The 18,857-nt window shown below is 26.6% G+C and overlaps 1 protein-coding gene and 1 long non-coding RNA gene across 2 annotated transcripts in view; one reads left to right on the top strand and one right to left on the bottom strand.

The window, feature by feature from the left end:
• Meltrin (disintegrin and metalloproteinase domain-containing protein meltrin) overlaps positions 1 to 17,669 on the top strand; it is a 31,571-nt gene extending 13,902 nt beyond the window's left edge. The window contains exons 2-11 of the mRNA XM_074240157.1: positions 3,999 to 4,090; positions 6,386 to 6,541; positions 9,636 to 9,825; positions 11,649 to 11,695; positions 11,793 to 11,957; positions 12,822 to 12,991; positions 13,118 to 13,309; positions 14,695 to 15,291; positions 17,060 to 17,261; positions 17,382 to 17,669. Of these exons, the coding sequence (XP_074096258.1) occupies positions 3,999 to 4,090; positions 6,386 to 6,541; positions 9,636 to 9,825; positions 11,649 to 11,695; positions 11,793 to 11,957; positions 12,822 to 12,991; positions 13,118 to 13,309; positions 14,695 to 15,291; positions 17,060 to 17,261; positions 17,382 to 17,651 (2,081 nt within the window). The 3' untranslated portion in view covers positions 17,652 to 17,669. The remainder of the gene's footprint in view (positions 1 to 3,998; positions 4,091 to 6,385; positions 6,542 to 9,635; positions 9,826 to 11,648; positions 11,696 to 11,792; positions 11,958 to 12,821; positions 12,992 to 13,117; positions 13,310 to 14,694; positions 15,292 to 17,059; positions 17,262 to 17,381) is intronic.
• On the bottom strand, positions 661 to 2,874 carry LOC141525607 (uncharacterized). Its single transcript, XR_012478871.1, has 2 exons — positions 1,189 to 2,874; positions 661 to 1,124 (listed from the first exon to the last, which is right to left on the bottom strand). It is a non-coding gene; the product is annotated as an uncharacterized LOC141525607 (long non-coding RNA).
• Positions 17,670 to 18,857: the final 1,188 nt, after the last annotated feature.

The raw sequence follows: 18,857 nt of genomic DNA, 5'->3' as shown, positions 1-18,857 counted from the left end.
GCTATAGTTTGAAAACGGGAATTTTTCATTGTTAATGCTCCCGCAACCCCCCTTGTGGGTGGAATTTCGTAAAATCCGTTCTTAGCTGACCTCTACTCGGCGAGAGGAATGTTCCTGCCAAATTTCAAGGCTCTAGGTCTTATAGTTTCAGAGATATCGTGATGAGTGACTATATCTATAGAAAGTCTCCTATATATATATATATATATATATATATATATATATATATATATATATATATATATATATATATATATATATATATATATATATATATATATATATTATATATAGATTTTGAATTTCGCGGTTTTGGTGGAACAATTACAGAGCATGCGCGGTAGATGTTACAGTCACGTTTGTTGAATCCAGACTGCATAGTGTACATGAAAAACAAAAGACTTGATTCAAGACAAATATTTTCTTTAAAATTTCTATTTTGTTTCAAAAATTTGTTTAATAAATCCTTAACGTTTAACCAGAGCTTTTTCTAGACAAACTTTATTCCATCTCAATACTTTACTGTTTTCAAACAAAGAAAATATAATTAATTCAAGAATTGTTTTTTTTTTTTAATTAAACACGCGGTAAAATTGGTTCAAGGTCAATTTTTTTTTTTTGGTACTACAGCAGACAATATAAAAAAAAAAAAATTAAAAGTCATTAGAAAAAAATTTAATCAATGTTAATTTCGCAAAATTATTATTGGATGAAAAATTTTCTGCATTTTACAATTCTTTCAAAATTTTTTTCTTGCACTATTTCTTATTACGTTATTACTGTATGAAATCTACAGCTTAGAAAAATTTGAGCCGAAAAATTTCAAGCTCGAAAATGTTAAATATAAAACAGTTAAAAATGTTTTTTTCTTTTCATTTTTCCAATAGTTAATTCTAAAATAGTAAAACATATTCTTTATCAAAAACTGAATGAAGCTTATCGCTTGTTGAGGCGCTTATTTTTACAATTTTTCCAAGATATTATTTCAACATTATTTTCATTATCATCCATAATTCTTAATTATAATATGTATATCAGGAATGTGGACTAGATAGGATCATAATAACAAATTACATTATTATTTCTGCGACGTTTCGGTCATTTATTAGACCTTCATCAGGCATCTGAAAATTACACAAATTAATAACTAACAAATAACATAACAATAGATACAATTCTAATATTTACCATAATACGAATTCTAACAATCACTATCTTACATTGCACAGTTGCCTTAGTCATATAAATCATCACAAAATTAACAAAATTGATAAATTTATTAATTATTCTTACTATTAACTCAGAAATAAAGTACACACGACACTTATAAAATTGTTATTGCGTGGCAACAGTTAACTCGAATCTAAACTTTATGTACTATACTGCAAAGCATTTGTCATACAAACTAGCGCAGCTCGCGTCAAATATTCGATTCAAATTCCATATATAAAATATAATTCCAAATACTTCAAACAAATTACTCTCGAAGGTCAGCATACTATATAAACAAAACCTAAAGTTAAATTACTCCGTTAAGTCTCTAATACAAAATAAATTATTTTCTCCTAGTTAATTTATAATCCTCCAATATATCGTTATATAAAACACTTAGATCAATTTTGTTAATTTTGTGATGATTTATATGATTAAGGCAACTGCGCAATGTAAGATAGTGATTATTAGAATTCGTATTATGGTAAATATTAGAATTGTATCAATTGTTATGTTATTTTGTTAGTAATTAATTTGTGTAATTTTCAGATGCCTGATGAAGGTCTAATAAATGACCGAAACGTCGCAGAAATAATAATGTAATTTGTTATTATGATCCTATCTAGTCCACATTCCTGATATACATATTATAATATTATTTTAACCATCTGGTAGTTGTAAAATAAAAACCGATTTTCCTCTTATCTACAAATAATTCCATACAACAATCGAAAGTTGATACAGCATTGTAGCCTATCCCCGTTACGGCTCGTTACCCAATTAAACTTGATAATTATCCCAGTCAGACAAGCTGCTGTATGCATGCTATCCACAATAATAATAATAATAATAATAATAATGATAATAACAATATATATATATTTAACACGAAAGACTGAACTTCGGATGATTCAACCGGACGCAATACACACTTTCATTGACGTGACTACCGTTAACAATTATCTCTGTAGTACACAAAAACTACTATATCCTTTAAATTCTTTAAAATTCTGAAAATATAAAAACAAAAGTGATTCATCAATTGATTTTTTTAACCGATTCAAGTTGAGCGGTTATGAGTCTGAATCTTTAATCTTTGTCTGGGATACTTTGTTGCGAAAAAGAAAGGAAACGAGCACGCATTCCATTCTTCAGCGTGATTTTTTTAATCGATTTTTCGCAGACGAAATTGCTAGACAGGAGATTTAAAAATTTTTTTAAATTGTGGCGTTTACTTTTAGTTAATGTAATGTACGTTATGATGCAAACACTAATAAAAATTGGAATAATGAATTTGATCTAGATACGAAATCCAGGACGAATTTGTTAGGTTCTGTGAAAAAAAAGGAAACGCGATATGTAAATAGATGATGGAATTATCCATTATTTGAGTACTAACAATATTATTGTTTAATAAGGGGTTATATCCACTTGTAAGTTCGGAAAAAGGGGTTTTTTTGTTAATTTTTTCTGCCGAGGCTTTTTATTGAATATATACATAAAATATATAAACATTTAGCGAATTTAACGTATTCTAAGAATTTATATTTTATTAATAAAAATATTGGGTTCCGTCGTTCCTGTAGAAGATCTCCTGAAGGTTCTCCACAAAAAGGTGTCTGGCGGTGAGGAAGATATCTCTGATCCAAATTATTTGAAATAAAAAAAAACCAAAAGGATTACTTTTAGGATAGATAAATACAGGTAATGATCGAAGAAATAGTCAAAATTTTGATTTTATTATTTATTTATCAAATATTTATTTTTGGACTTAAATACTCTGTTTTACGTGGAAAAATTTCTGCCTAAACCGTATCCAGGCATTTATTTTTTCAGAGCAAATATTCTCTCTCATTTGCTCTGAAAAAAAAAAAAAGACTTAAAGCAATCAACAAACGTCTTATCTAATTTTCAAGTATCTTAGAGCAGTTTATGGAATTTTTCGATATCGAAACAAGGCTAGACTTACAATAAGAAAAGTCATTACAAATTAGTGAATATTTTAAGTTAGAATAATTTTTTTTTTAATAAAATTGCTCTAAAAAATTTTTTTGCTCATCCTCAAATTTAAATTTATTTTTTTTTTTTAATGTAATTTCTTACATTAAGAAAACTGAATATTTTGAACCAAGAATAAATTTTTCAAAAAAATTCTTTTATAGAATACAGTGTTTATCTTTTTCAATGTAATTTACAAAAAAAGTCTCGATTATTATGCCTCGAATTCAAAGCGCGTATTTAATTTAAATTTAACAATTTTTTGACGCATGTAAATTATCATTCAACAATTTTGATTACCATTAAAATACAAAATAACATACATCAAACGGTTGCTTGGCTATGACATCCGGTTTTTACCTTTCACTAAAAGATTCCAAGCGTAAAAAATGGCTCAGGCTAATAAATATATTTTTTATCAATTCAAAGTTAGATACCGTGAATTTTTTCCTAATATCCTCCAATACTAAAAAACTTGTTGACTTATTTTTTGTTAAATTGAATTCTCCGCATTCTGAAGCGTAAAACGACACATAAATGTGATATTTTCATCCGGTTTAAATGGCTCTTTTTCATTCATTCGTTCTATTGCAACACATGGCAATTCAGGATCTGCATGGGAACTTAAAAAAAGATCCGCATTAGCACACGTGCTCTCTACAATAAATTTATCAATTTAAAAAATTAACAAAAATAGATTTCCTCTGTAGACGTAAATACAATATTTTATTCTGTATTTATTCTATTCTTTATCAACAGTTAAGACAATAATTTTCTTTTTGTTGCAGGACCTTCCGCAGAATTTAGTGCTCACAAATTAGTCAAGCCGCGGTTATTTCATGGCCGTAGTAAACGTGAAATTTTTCACACAAGAGAAAACGTAAGTATTTCTAATTATAGTATATAACTGACAATAAAACACGTGAAAAAAAAAAACTTTTTTTTTATCTTCAAAAATAAAATTGAACAGTCAAAAACTTTAGTAATTTATTTTTACTTTTAGTGTTTAAAAATAAATATTCAGTTTTTGTTGTTAGAAAAAAATGTCTAATTTTTTTTTAATTCGCTCAGTAATATACTTATTGCTTGTTTAATTTTATTCAATATAGATGATAAATTCTGGGGATAATAAAAAAAATTAAGAAATGAAAACAAAAATTGACATTTAATTGTATTGTACTGAATTTTCATTTTTTTATAAGAAAAAAAATAGATAAGATTCTTGAGGGGCAAGAATAATTAATTTTCCGAACAAAAAAAAAATTTTACAAACTGAATATACATAAAAATATATCGAAAAGATATTCCTATAGCATGCTTAAATTTAATGCAATGAAAACTTGATTTTTGTTATACTCGCCCCAAAAGTTCAACTTTTGAGCGCTGAATGGCGTCCGTAAAGGGACGCTTTTCTATAGACTCTACCATATCGTCTTTTTTTCACGGCCTAGGCCATGAAGTTTTACCCCCTCCTTTTTTTTACAAACTTTTCGAGTACACCCAGACGAAATTGAGAGAGATTGTAAAAAAAAAGTCACATTCTAGTGTACTGACCAATGATTGTGAGTAAATTTTAAACAGTTACTATTGAGTGGCGCTAAGTATTTCTCTGCTGGCAGTTTATTATGAAGCGGACCTAATGTTAATAAAATAACAACCACGCCATAAATAAATATTAATAAAAAGATAATTAATATAAAATTAAGTTTTTTTGCCCTTGTGGAACTTGATAAAATTTAAATATGTCATTGTTTGCCTCCTATCCCTCAAAAGTTAAACTTATAGAGCGATAATAACAAAAAATATTGTATGTCATTCGGCCGTTTAGTGGCGGTTTTCTAACAGCGACTTTTTTTCGATATTCGCTTTAATGTTTGTGACGCGAATGTTCAAAAACGAGCGCAAATTTCCCTCCTCGGCTACGCCTCGGACGTTAAAATTACCCCCGTTTCAAACCTTCCCGCCACGAACCTTAAGCTCATATCGAAATATCGTCGCTGTTAGAAAACCGCCACTTTACGGCCTTGTGACATAAATATCTATTCTTATAATTTAGATGAAAAATATGAAAATATATCATGTAAGCAAACTATTCGTAACGTGATTGGTCAAATATATCAAAGCATAAAAATATATAAAAATCCTAAATTCATGCGCGCGCAAATTTGAATTCTAGTCTAAATTATAAGATTGGACTAGAATTTGAATTTGCGCGCGCAAATTTGAATTCTAGTCTATTTTTAAAATCAATTTTTTTTTTTAATTTATAAATCATCTGTTTATTGGAAATTAAGAAAGACTTTTGATAGTAATAGTATAAGTATCATTGGTTCTACATAGCTTTTATTGAGGTTTTCTGGAGGAATTTTTTTTATGTGGTTTTTCGCAATAGAACTATTACTCAATTATCAACCGTAACTTTTTTATCATTATTTCAATAATTAAAAACTTCAGGTCTTGAGATATAATATGTAATAAGGATCAATACTCAGGTATCTAGTTTAACAGACAAATAATACAATCATTTAAAAAAAATTAATTAATAATAAAATTATAAATAAATTAATATAAAATCAATGATATTACTGATAAGTAAACATCAGCAACTAATAAAAAATAAATTAAATAAAATTACAAGCAACAAAAAATTACCAATATTTAATAAATTCATTGCTTATATGATAATTATAATTATAATTACAATTTCCTTTGGCCTAGAAAATATATTATTATTATCTGAGAATAAAGAAGTCTTTGATATTAATTACCAACAAGTTGAAAACATTTAAAGAAAGTATCAAGATTTTTATGATACAAAAGAAACATTGAAATTTTGTTGTAAATCTTGAATTAATTAAAACTTTTTTCTCTTATTAAATTAAGATCAACTTACTTTCCGAGTTAAATTTTACTCTGGGATAAAAGGTATTAAAAAAAAAGTTTTATACTTAATGATAAAATAAAATCAAGTGAAATTTTAACTTTTTATTTTATTTTTTTTTTTATTCCTAGAGATGTTCTTAAGAGCATCTATATTTTTTTTCCCATAAAAAAAAGCAATTACAAGTAATTTAAATTGAAAAAATAACTGTAGGTCGTGAAAGAAGATAATAATTGTATTAAAACTTTAATTTGCTAAAAGTGTTTTTTAATGTATATAATTTAATGATTTCAGGAGCATAAACACGCAGATATTATAACAGTTGGTTTTGAAATTGACGGTGTCAAGCGTATTCTAGATCTAAGACTCAACACAGACCTCATTCCGGTAGGATTCAAACAAAGAACACAACACAACGGTGAATACAAAACAGAAGTGCCTGACAAACATGTAAATATACTTGAATTTCTTATTTTCTGTAAATAACTCGTAAGAATTGTATGAATTTCTGCAGTTGCCGTAACCATGACCTCTAATTTGATTTTCAAAGTTTATTGACCGCACATTTTTATTAATTTTTAAGTATTTACTTGAATTAGGTTCAGTAAGATCCAATTTAGAGAAATCAAATTTTTTGGAGAAATATAAATAATCCATTCTTATAATTTAGATGAGAAATATGGAAATATATCATGTAAGCAAACTATTTGTAACGTGATTGGTCAAATATATATTATAAGCTTGAAAATATATGCAAACCTTAAACTCAGGCGCGCGCTTGCGCGCGCAAATTTGAATTCAAGTATTTACAAATTTAAACTTCAGATAAATTAAGGTAGTACCGTCGCCAGAGTAGTTTTCTTAGGATTTTTTTTAATTTTGGCAGATTAATGTTCATATAATTCTGCATCGATTGGCGCAATTTGAAAATTTTTGACCATCTAGTTTCAGAGATATTTAATTTCAAAGTTTGAGTTTTGAACGCTCTTATACATTACGGTAGACGGGATATCCAAAAGTTTACCTACAAACATTTTTATATCTCAGAAACTTTTTTTAGGATCTTTTTAAAAAACTAGAGTAACGTTAACTAACAACTAAACAATTTTTTTAAAATAATTTCATTGATAATTACCACACAGTTTCACAAATATTTATTAATAAGTAATGAAAAATTTACCAGTCTTTAGCCGAGGAAGGGATACGTTAATAAAGCTACAGCAACAACGCAAGTTTTGTGAGCCGCGAAAAAAGTATGAGACGCGCATGCACTGAAAAATTTGAAAAGTTTAATGTACGTTAGGTGTAATATTATAGTTATTAATTTTATTTATTTAAAAAAAAATAATAATGATTATTTTATGAAAATAAGTATTTTTCTATAATTATTAAAAATTCAAAAAAGTTAACAATTTTAATATAATAATATATATTAATCTTTGATAAGTTATAAAAATAATAGTCAGATGAAATAATAAAAAATAGTAAAATTTAAAATCAGTTAATACATCAACACAAAAAATTTAATTACTGATTTTTCTTAAAAAAACAAAACAATACTGTTAATTATTTTTTTTTCAGACATTGTAATTATATTTCCGAATAAATATATGTAAATAAATAAATAAACGCGCGTATCAAAACAGAGGTTAGTCTACAGCTGGTCCAAAACACTACAGTGTAATCACTATAAAATATATTAACGTTCATGCAGTGTTGCCAGACTTTTCAAACGATCGCTTTCTCGTTGGTGATTGGCTAAAATAAGTACATAAACAGCAAAAAGTTTTAGGCTTGTCGATAATCACTCTCAAGTATATATACCGTTCACTTTAACATAAACTTTTAACTACGAAAGTCGCGAGGGTTCTACTTTAAAATAACAAACTACAATAACTTAAAAATAAAACAAACTTGAAATATAAAAAATGTAATATCTAAAAAGAGAAAGATTTTTGTTGATGAATTCACAATTTTTGTGTTCCCGCGTTAAGTCCGGAATTTAAAAAAAATTTAATAATATATTATTTATAAAGAATTTTTCACATAAAAATTTCCATTGATCGATTTAAAAATATGATTTATCTAATCAGTAATTATTTTTTTTTTTTTTTTACAATGTTACTTTTATTTAATTTATTTTTTTTTTTTAAATTATGAATGTTAAACATAATTTAATGCAACAAATTCTGGAATTTAAACTTAAATTGCTACCGACTGTGCAAAAATTAAAAATGAAAAATTCAATAATGAAATAATAATAATTTATTGCAATAAATATGAAATTTATTTATTTATAAATTATTAAAAGCAACATAAATACCTAATGTATGTGCATAATAAAGTTGAGCAATTAAGAGTAGGATTGAATAATAAATTAAGAGAGAGCTAATACTAAATAAGATAAAATAATCATATGGACCAAAGGATGAGTGCACAACTTTAATTCAATTTAATTATAAATGAGATAGAGAGACGTAGACATGCAAGTATGATTAATTTAGCAAGTTCAATTAGATGTTATGGAGAAATCTACTATTATTACGGTCTATTATTAGAACTAAGTAGGATTAATATAAATATTTATCGATTATTATTTATAAATTTCATAATTATACTCATTTCGAAATGTAAAACACTTAGAAACTGAGGCCTTTTGTTAAATAAAAATAAAGGTAATAAAAAAATGAAAAATAATAAAGTTACGAAGATAATCACTGCCTCTGGTCTATAAACTATGATAATTATAGCCGTAACTATGATCATTACTCACTATCATTATTATATTGAAGATTGTTAGTGTTACCAGTGCCTATTAACACGGGATTTTTGGGTGTGTCGGAACATAAAAGTGAATAATTGGTTTTAAATCATAAGAACCCTCAACAATTTCAACAACTAAAAAAAATTAAACAACCATAATGTTTCATTTAAATTACCGAAGCCTCTGTATAATTTTATCGATTATTTTATTATTATTTACACATCACAATTCTAAGGCTTAGATGAAAGCGGTAATGTATTAAATTACGGAAAAGACTTAACATAACCAGGACTAAAATTTTCCATGCAATTTCTCTCTTTAAATTCATTTAATACACACTATTATTTTTTTAATAGCTTCGTTTTCGAAAGTTGTACAATCTTATGAAAAATCATCTTATAGACCCTTTTAGTTTATTAAAAATAAACGTTTTTATCTCAAAACCGATGACAAGATCAGCTGATCACACTATCATCGCCATTTTTGTGTCTGCTACTGTTCTACTGCCACCTACAGGCAACTTTTAATATTAAAAAAAAAAAAAGGGAAATTTTTTAATATTTCATAAGTTTTTCATGCAACTTATTAACAATTTTTAACTATGTTAAAAATTCTGCAATTTGTTAAAATATATTGATAGAATTTTCGTTTCAAAATATCAAATATTAACAAATCAATAGTCATAATCGGAACTACACCCACTTTCATTAATTTTACGCATTAATAAATAATACCTAGGTTTAAAAGAACCGAAACTAATTTATTATTGTTTTTTTCCAGGAAATTTGTCATTACCAAGGAAGTGTGCGTGGTATACCTGATTCGTGGGTAGCAATTTCGACATGTTATGGATTGAAAGGTGTAATTTTCGACGGAGAAAACATGCACCACATTCATCCTGAATATGAAAATATAGAATCTAATCATTATTTATATAAACACAGTGACTTATTAAACAATTACACTTGTGGTAAGTTATCATTTTTTATCAACAATATTCTCTTTTACTTTATCACACACCTCAACGGCCAGAGCGTTGACTTTCTTTATCTTCAATTTTTTAATCTTACAAATGAGGTCAGATAGAGTTTTCCGTCTTATATAACCTTGAAAAGAAATTTATTAGCTAATTTTGCAAAATAAATTTTTAAAAACTAAAGAGATCATTTTTTTTGATATTGCTTCAAATTTTTTGAGAATAAAAAAAATATTAAATTATATTACCTTCCAAAAAAGTTAAAAGTAACAGTTGTTGACTTTTGAATTTATTTTAACTAATGAAAATTTTATGTAATTAAAAAAAAAATTGAAATTTGGATTTTTGGCAGAGTTTAAAAAAAAAATTCAAATCTGCGTCACATTTTGATCTTTTAAAATTAGTTGCAATTTGCACAAAAAAAAATCCTTAGTCAAAAGTTTATGTTAGAGTGTACGGTACATATACTTGAGAGTAATTATTGACAAGCCTAAAACTTTTTGCTGTTTATGTACTTATTTTAGTCAATCACCAACGAGAAACTGATCGTTTGAAAAGTCTGGCAACACTGCATGAGCGTTAATATATTTTAGAGTGATTACACTGTAGTTTTTTGGACCAGCTGTAGACTAACCTCTGTTTTGATACACGCGTTTATTTATTTATTTACATACATTTATTTGGAAATATAATTACAATGTCTGAAAAAAAAACAATTGACAGTATTGTTTTGTTTTTTCAGAAAAATCAGTAATTAAATTTTTTGTGTTGATGTATTAACTGATTTTAAATTTTACTATTTTTTATTATTTCATCTGACTATTATTTTTATAACTTATCAAAGATTAATATATATTATTATATTAAAATTGTTAACTTTTTTGAATTTTTAATAATTATAGAAAAATACTTATTTTCATAAAATAATCATTGTTATTTTTTTTTTTAAATAAATAAAATTAATAACTATAATATTACACCTGACGTACATTAAACTTTTCAAATTTTTCGGCGCATGCGCGTCTCATACTTTTTTCGCGGCTCACAAAACTTGCGTTGTTGCCATAGCTTTATTAACGTATCCCTTCCTCGGCTAATGTCTGGTAAATTTTTCATTACTTATTAATAAATATTTGTGAAACTGTGTGGTAATTATCAATGAAATTATTTTTAAAAAATTGTTTAGTTGTTAGTTAACGTTACTCTAGTTTTTTAAAAAGATCCTAAGAAAAGTTTCTGAGATATAAAAATGTTTGTAGGTAAACTTTTGGATATCCCGTATACCGTAATGTATAAGAGCGTTCAAAACTCAAACTTTGAAATTAAATATCTCTGAAACTAGATGGTCAAAAATTTTCAAATTGCGCCAATCGATGCAGAATTATATGAACATTAATCTACCAAAATTTAAAAAAATCCTAAGAAAACAACTCTGGCGTACTACCTTAAATCTTGAGTTTAAAAATTAATAAAAAAAATTCTTTTACTAAATCACCAGCTAAATAATTATAGAATATAAAAATATCGTACCGTAAATTCTTCTGCTAAAGATTGAAAATAAAGTAGGAAAGCAGATAAAAAAATCACACCGTACATAAAAAGAAGACACCCGTCTTACCTTATCAGTAAAGTACTCACCTCACTGTAATACCTTGATATATATTTGTAAGATGTTTTTCTCCATTAAATTCCTGCATTATCTCTCATGGCCTTTTATTAACCAGCTATAAAAAAAAAAAAAAAAAAAAAAAAAAATTATTAACAGTTACAACAATAAGAATGATAATAATTTTTTTTTTATTTTTACTATCTGTTAGGTTACAAAGGAAACCATGACGCTACTTCACATTTAAATCATTTGCGTGTAAGTAATCTATAAATTTATTCGGTAAACTTATCTTTTATAATAATTCTTGTAAGTAATTAATATTTATAAATTAATAAAAATTAAATCTTTTTAGAAAAAAAGAGCCACTGAAGCAGTTCGGGGTCCTTACAATGCTAACCGTCAATCTCGTTACGTTGAATTAGTACTTGTTGTCGACAAAAAAGAATACACGGCGCTAGGTCAAGATCTTCAAAAAGTTTACCATCACTGCAAGGATATCGCAAATATCATTAATGCTGTAAGTGTTAACAATCCTTAATATCCTTGATATAAAATTGAGATAAAATGTATAAGGCATCAATTTATTCGTGATGTGATTGGTCGAATATATCATAAGCATGAAAATATATGCAAATTCTATATTCAAGCGCGCGCAAATTCAAATTCTAGTCCAATCTTATAATTTAAACTAAAATTCAAATTTGCGCACGCAAGCGCGCGCATGAATTTAGGGTTTGCATATATTTTTATGCTTTATTGATATATTTGACCAATCACGTTACGAATAGTTAGCTTACATGATATATTTTCATATTTTTCATCTAAATTATAAAAGTGGATGTTTAAATATATTCAAAGCAACGGTTTTTAGTTTAAGGTTTAGAAAGTAATAAAAGTAGACATATCGAACGTTTGGGGTAAAATGGGCACTTCTTTTGGAATTATTAATTATACTAAAATTAACAATGACAATTAAGTTAACATCTAAAAATTTTTAGAATTTTTTCTATTGAAAAAATTATTACAAAAAAATTTTTTTTTAATTTTATTTGTAAAAAATTCGAAAAACTTTTAATTTAATTTAATGACCCCTTCAATTCGGTTTATAATAAATAAATTTTTATTCAGTTAAAAAAAAAAATTTTTGCATGAAAAAATTAATTTAAAAATTTTTAAATAAAAAAATTTGAAATTGTTGCCTAAAATTAAAAATAATGTAAGTAGATTAAAAAAAAAACGCTACCGTTGGATTTATAATGACCACCATCTAAAAATAATAAAATGGTCAAAGAAATTTAACCCTTGCGTGTCAGACTATTGATTATAACACTATCATTATTATTATTATTATTATTATCATCATTATTTTTTTTTTTTTTAGCTCTATACCCCTTTAAATATATTCATTGCGTTGATCGGCGTGGAAGTGTGGACAGAATCAGATCAAATTGCATTATCATCAAAGGGCGACACAACACTAACAAATTTTTTGCGTTATCGACGTGAGATGCTGGTGAAGACTATCCCTAATGACAATGCGCAGTTATTAACGTGAGTATTTTTTTTACATAAATAAATAATATTAAATATTAAATATTAATTTATGCTGTAGATATATTTATTCAAATGATCGATGACTGATTGATTAATTGATTGATTTATTGATTTAATTTTCAGACGAATTCACTTCGACGACGGAGTTGTCGGCAAAGCCTTAAAAGGCCCGATTTGTACGTACGAATTTTCGGGCGGTGTGTCGATAGATCATTCGAATATCATTGGAATTGTCGCGGCTACTGTCGCACACGAAATGGGTCATAATTTTGGGATGGAACATGATAACACTGACTGTGACTGTCCAGATGAAAGGTTGTTATTTATTTACAATTATTATTATTATTTATTTTATTTCATATTTAGTATAAAAAAAAATTTTTTTTTTTAATTTGATTCTTATTTAATTTAATTTGATAAAATGATATAATTTTAAAATAAATTACGTATGTCTATTAAAAATAATAATATGCTAGTCACCAAATTTTTGTTACACTCTCAATTAGTTAATTCGTTAAAATACACAATTTAATAAATTTTTTTGGCGCGTTTTTTTAAACTTAATTTTTTTTTAATCTCTATGAATAATAAATTCATACCTTTAATAATTACTCAGTAGAGAATTACCAAGTCGATAAATAGATTTTTAATTTTAAGATAAATAAAAAACTTATTTTTATAAATCCATGAAATATTTTTGGTGCATTTATAACAAAAAATTTAGTGATAAATAAGACTATTGCACTTTAGATAATAAAACACTATATATGATAAAGTATTTTCAAGAAGATCTAGTAGCTAGGATGACAAATTTTTTTAAAATGCAAGAAAAAAAAATTCTTTTAAATAATAAAAATAAATGGCAAAAATCAGTGAAGAAATTATTATACAGTTATGGTAGTAGAGCGAAATTCTATTTTTTTTTTTTTTTTTTAGTTTAAATACAACAAAGATAAAGGTTGCCGTAAGAATAATTTTTCTTGCAGTGATTAATTTCCTTGATTGAAAAAATTCTTATTTAAAATACTCTTTTAAATATAATAAGTAATTGCATTTGTGAAAATCAATGCATTTGTTTATAAAAATAACATATCTTTTATTTAATTGATAATTTGATAGTATTATATTATTTTTAAATAAATTACGCATGTTAATTGCATGTTTGACTACTGGGACTAGATATTAATAATTGAATGGCAAATAATTTTGCGATCAAGAAAGACCTATCATCCAATAAACAGCCTTGTCTAAATTTAAATAATTCTAAAGCAATAAAATAAGTTGATTTAAAATAGTAACTAACTGAATTTCTCATCTTTGAATAATTAAAAAAATTTTTTCACTTATCGCTCAGATTAATTTAAAAATTGCACATTTAATAAGTCAACTGTGATCCAGCATGCGTCTTAAAAAGCGATAAAAATTTCTACTGTATTTAAAAACCAAAACCAAGTACTTGAAATAAAAGTATTAAAAAAAAAAAAAAACCAACAGAAACTCTTGTCTTTCTTATTTTATTATTTTCTCAGCTATTAATTTTAAATATTTACTAATTTTCCCGCTTGTTGCACGGCATGACTCAGAAATAAATTGAAAAATATTGAAATTCAAATTTTACCGCTCGCCCAATGAAACCCTCCGCTTGCAACAATATTTAAATAATTACTAAAGCAATAAAATTAATTGTTAATAAATTCTAGGTGCATAATGGCAGCGTCAAGTGGTTCGACGAGTCCCATTCACTGGTCATCATGCTCACTTGAGTACTTAGCATTGGCATTTGAGCACGGAATGGACTACTGCCTTCGTAACAAACCCGCAAAGTTATTTGACAGCCCGATCTGTGGCAACGGGTTCGTGGAGCCTGGAGAGCAATGCGATTGTGGGCTCAAGGAAAATTGCGACAATCCGTGTTGCAACGCCTCAACTTGCATGCTGCATTCACATGCCAGCTGCGCGACGGGGGAGTGTTGCGATCTAAAGACATGCAAACCCAAAAATGCCGGCGTTGAATGTCGGAATGCCGAACACGAGTGCGATTTGTCGGAGTACTGCACTGGCCAGAGCGAATTCTGTCCCAAAGACGTCTTCAAGATCGATGGAGCGAGCTGCAATATGGGCAAGGCTTTCTGCTATCAAGGAAGCTGCAGAACTCACAATGATCAATGCAAATTACTCTGGGGTCCCAGTGGCTCTTCCTCAGATTCTCAATGCTACAATATGAATAACAAAGGCACCAAGTTAGGCAATTGCGGATACAATCGACTGAATTCTAGTTACATCAAATGCGATGATCCGTAAGTTTATTATTAGATTATTTTATTTCAATTATTATAAATTCTATTGCTAATTTTGGTAAATTAAATCAAATTTTAAGATGAAAAAAGTCAAATTTGTTTACATGGATAAAAAAAAGTTATCATGATGTAAAATATTTTTTCAAAAAAAAAAAAAAAAAAAATTTATGCCCAATAATCTAATAAATTCAATAAAGATTGAATAAGAAAATTTTGAGAATAAATTTTGAAAATAATACTGCTATGACAGGAACAATAACAAATAATTAAATAGACAAATGTGACGGAACAAATTTATAAAATCAACAATTTATTCAAAACTGTTCCAAAAACTTAACACAAAAAATTGACTTTCGCTAAAAAATCTATGAAACCATGAAATGGCTCAAATTTTTATAAAAATTTTTTTAAAAATAAATAATAGTAAAAAAACTAAAAAACACGCTTTTTACAGAAAACCGAACTAAAAAAATAGAAAATAAGTTTTAATAAATTTAAATTAACAATACAGGGTGCATGGGTCAATAGATATAAATATTCTATTGACAGACATGAGTAGAGTGATTATCATTATTATAATATCTTAAAAAGCACCCCACGCTTTTTTTAAAATAAAATACATTTTTTTTTTATTTACACTATTATTAATTTATATTTATTGAAATTTTTAACACTATTCTTAATTTAAATTTATTAAAATTTATTTTCTATTTTTTTAGTTCAGTTTTCTATAAAAAGCGTGTTTTTTAGTTTTTTTAAACTATTACATGCTTTGTTGAATTAAAAATTCTCTTTGGTGTTCGAAAATTTGTTAATATTAGATAAATCGGCTAAAGATAATGGTTGGAAATTAAAATTTTTTACCTTATCGACTATAGATGAAAATGATATAAATTAACAAAAATCTTATTTTGCAAATTGAAAAATGGAATAATTTTATCAAATTAATGTATTGTCATCGGTCCTCGATAAATCTACAAAGTTTGAACGAAATCTGGCCGTTTAAAGTGGGTCAAAATCGCGCCCAAAGGAGTCGGTTACAAATATACAAACATACAAACATACAGGTGAAGCTAATAAAAAGCGTGTAATAATAATAATTTGTTCGTCACAAAATTTTCCTTACTTTCAATTATTTAAATCATAAATGACTTTCGCTAAAAAAATATAAAAATTTATTTACGATAGATTTACCCGTTAAAAAATTTTTATTAGTCTATTAATTGTATAAATTAAGTTTTGAGGCAGTAACACATCTTTACTCCAGATTACTCAACTCTGCGATACACTGTACTCCCCTAAAATAATTGAATAATTTAAAAAAAAAAAAAAATCTTTACTTTACTTAATTTCAACAGTATATTAGAAGCGTTGACGCGCTTTTAAAAATCTCTATTCAATTTTTTTTTGTTTAATAATATTTTATTCGACAAAAATAAAACTGTACTCAAAATTTCTCGGCTCTATTTAATATAATCTAATTAAATTTATCTCTATTTAATTTAATCTAATTAAAAAAAAAAATTTTACTATACATGGATATATAAATTATATATAATTGAGTAAAGTTGACATTGAATAAAGTTTGTAAAACAATAGCATTTTATTTTTTAACAATAAAATTATTGAGTAAAGTTTTTTTTTAATTTATATTAAGTCAACATATTATTAAACAAAAAAAAAATTAGAGATTTTTAAAAGCGCGTCAACATTTCTATAATGGAAAAAAAAATTGATTTGATTTAATTATATTAAATTATTCTTGCAGAAATGTTCAATGTGGAATGCTACATTGCAAGCATTTAAACGAAAAACTGGAATTCGGAATGGAATCGGTAGCAATGTTGAGCCACTCATTTATCAACAACGGTGGTAAAATAATAGCATGCAGATCAGCTATGGTTGACTTGGGTCTCAATCAGGTTGATCCTGGATTATCACCCGACGGTGCTAAGTGTGCACCAGGAAAAGTAATTGATTATTAAAATAATTTTCATTTGTAATAAATGATTTAAAAAAAAAAAAAAAAAAAAAAAAAAACACTTTCTAAAATTAATTGAACTAATTAAAGATTTTTGTTTTTATTTCAGATGTGTGTAAATCAAAAATGTATGCCGATAGCAGATTTAAGAACAATTACAGTTGGCCGTAATATATGCCCAAATAATTGCGGTGGCAATGGCGTATGTAATAGTTTAGGACATTGCCATTGTAATCGTGGGTTTCGACCACCAGATTGTGTTGAACCTGGATACGGTGGATCTTATGACAGTGGACCTGCTCAAGATCCTAAAAGTAATTTTTGTTTAATTGATTATCCATACATTTTTTATTTTAAAAGGGGTTATATCCACTTGTAAGTTCGAAAAAATGTGTTTTTTTGTTAATTTTTTCTGGAGAGGCTTTTTATTGAATATATACATAAAATATATGAACATTTAGCGAATTTAACGTATTCCAAGAATTCATATTTTATTAATAAAAATACGGGGTTCCGTCGTTCCTGTAGAAAATCTCCTGAAGGTCCTCCAGAAAAAAGTGTCTGGCGGTGAGGAAGATATCTCTGATCCAAATTATTTGAAATAAAAAAAACCAAAAGGATAACTTTTAGGATAGATAAATACAGGTAATGATCGAAGAAATAGTCAAAATTTTGATTTTAGACAAAATGGCGGCTTCCCAACAAAAAAAAATCTTTTTTTGCACGAAAATTTACACTTTAAAGTGACTTAAAAAATCGAAATTTTTATCAGAAACTTTATTCCTTCGATCATTACCTGACAAAAGTATCTAAGAAGATCCTGTGAAAATTTCAAGTCAATCGGTCAAGCCGTTTCGGAGAAATATTCTTCACCGACTTTGAAAACATCGTTTCGAGAAAAACGCATTTAAAATTTTGGCTATTATTTAAAGTTACGGTTCCGCCTACTTTCAAACGCTTGGAGACGTCTTTACAAATACGCTCATTATTCCGAAACTATTTACCGGATTACTTTGAAATTTACAGACAATATTCTCGAATATATATACATTCAAAATATGCAAAAAAAAAAAAAATTTCGATTTTTTCAAAATTACAAGTGGATATAATCCCTTAGGAAGTTATTAAATATTGCCTGTAGGTGGCAGTAGAACAGTAGCAGACACAAAAATGGCGATGATAGTATGATCAGCTGATCTTGTCATCGGTTTTGAGATAAAAACGTTAATTTTTAATAAACTAAATGGGTCTATAAGATGATTTTTCATAGGATTGTACAAATTTCGAAAACGAAGCTATTAAAAAAATAATAGTGTGTATTAAATGAATTCAAAGAGAGAAATTGCATTGAAAATTTTAGTTCTGGTTATGTTAAGTCTTCTGCGTAATTTAATACATTACCGCTTTCATCCAAGCCTTAGAATTGTGATGTGTAAATAATGATAAAATAATCGATAAAATTATACAGAGGCTTCGGTAATTTAAATGAAACTTTATGGTTGTTTAATTATTTTTAGTTGTTGAAATTGTGAGGGTTCTTATGATTAAAAAACCAATTATTCACTTTTATGTTCCGACACACCCA

Source organism: Cotesia typhae, unplaced genomic scaffold, assembly GCF_013202065.1.
Source record: "Cotesia typhae breed Kobodo isofemale line unplaced genomic scaffold, CoteBio_Ctyphae contig_26, whole genome shotgun sequence".
Lineage (NCBI taxonomy): Eukaryota > Metazoa > Arthropoda > Insecta > Hymenoptera > Braconidae > Cotesia > Cotesia typhae.
This window is presented reverse-complemented; position numbering and strand designations above follow the sequence as displayed.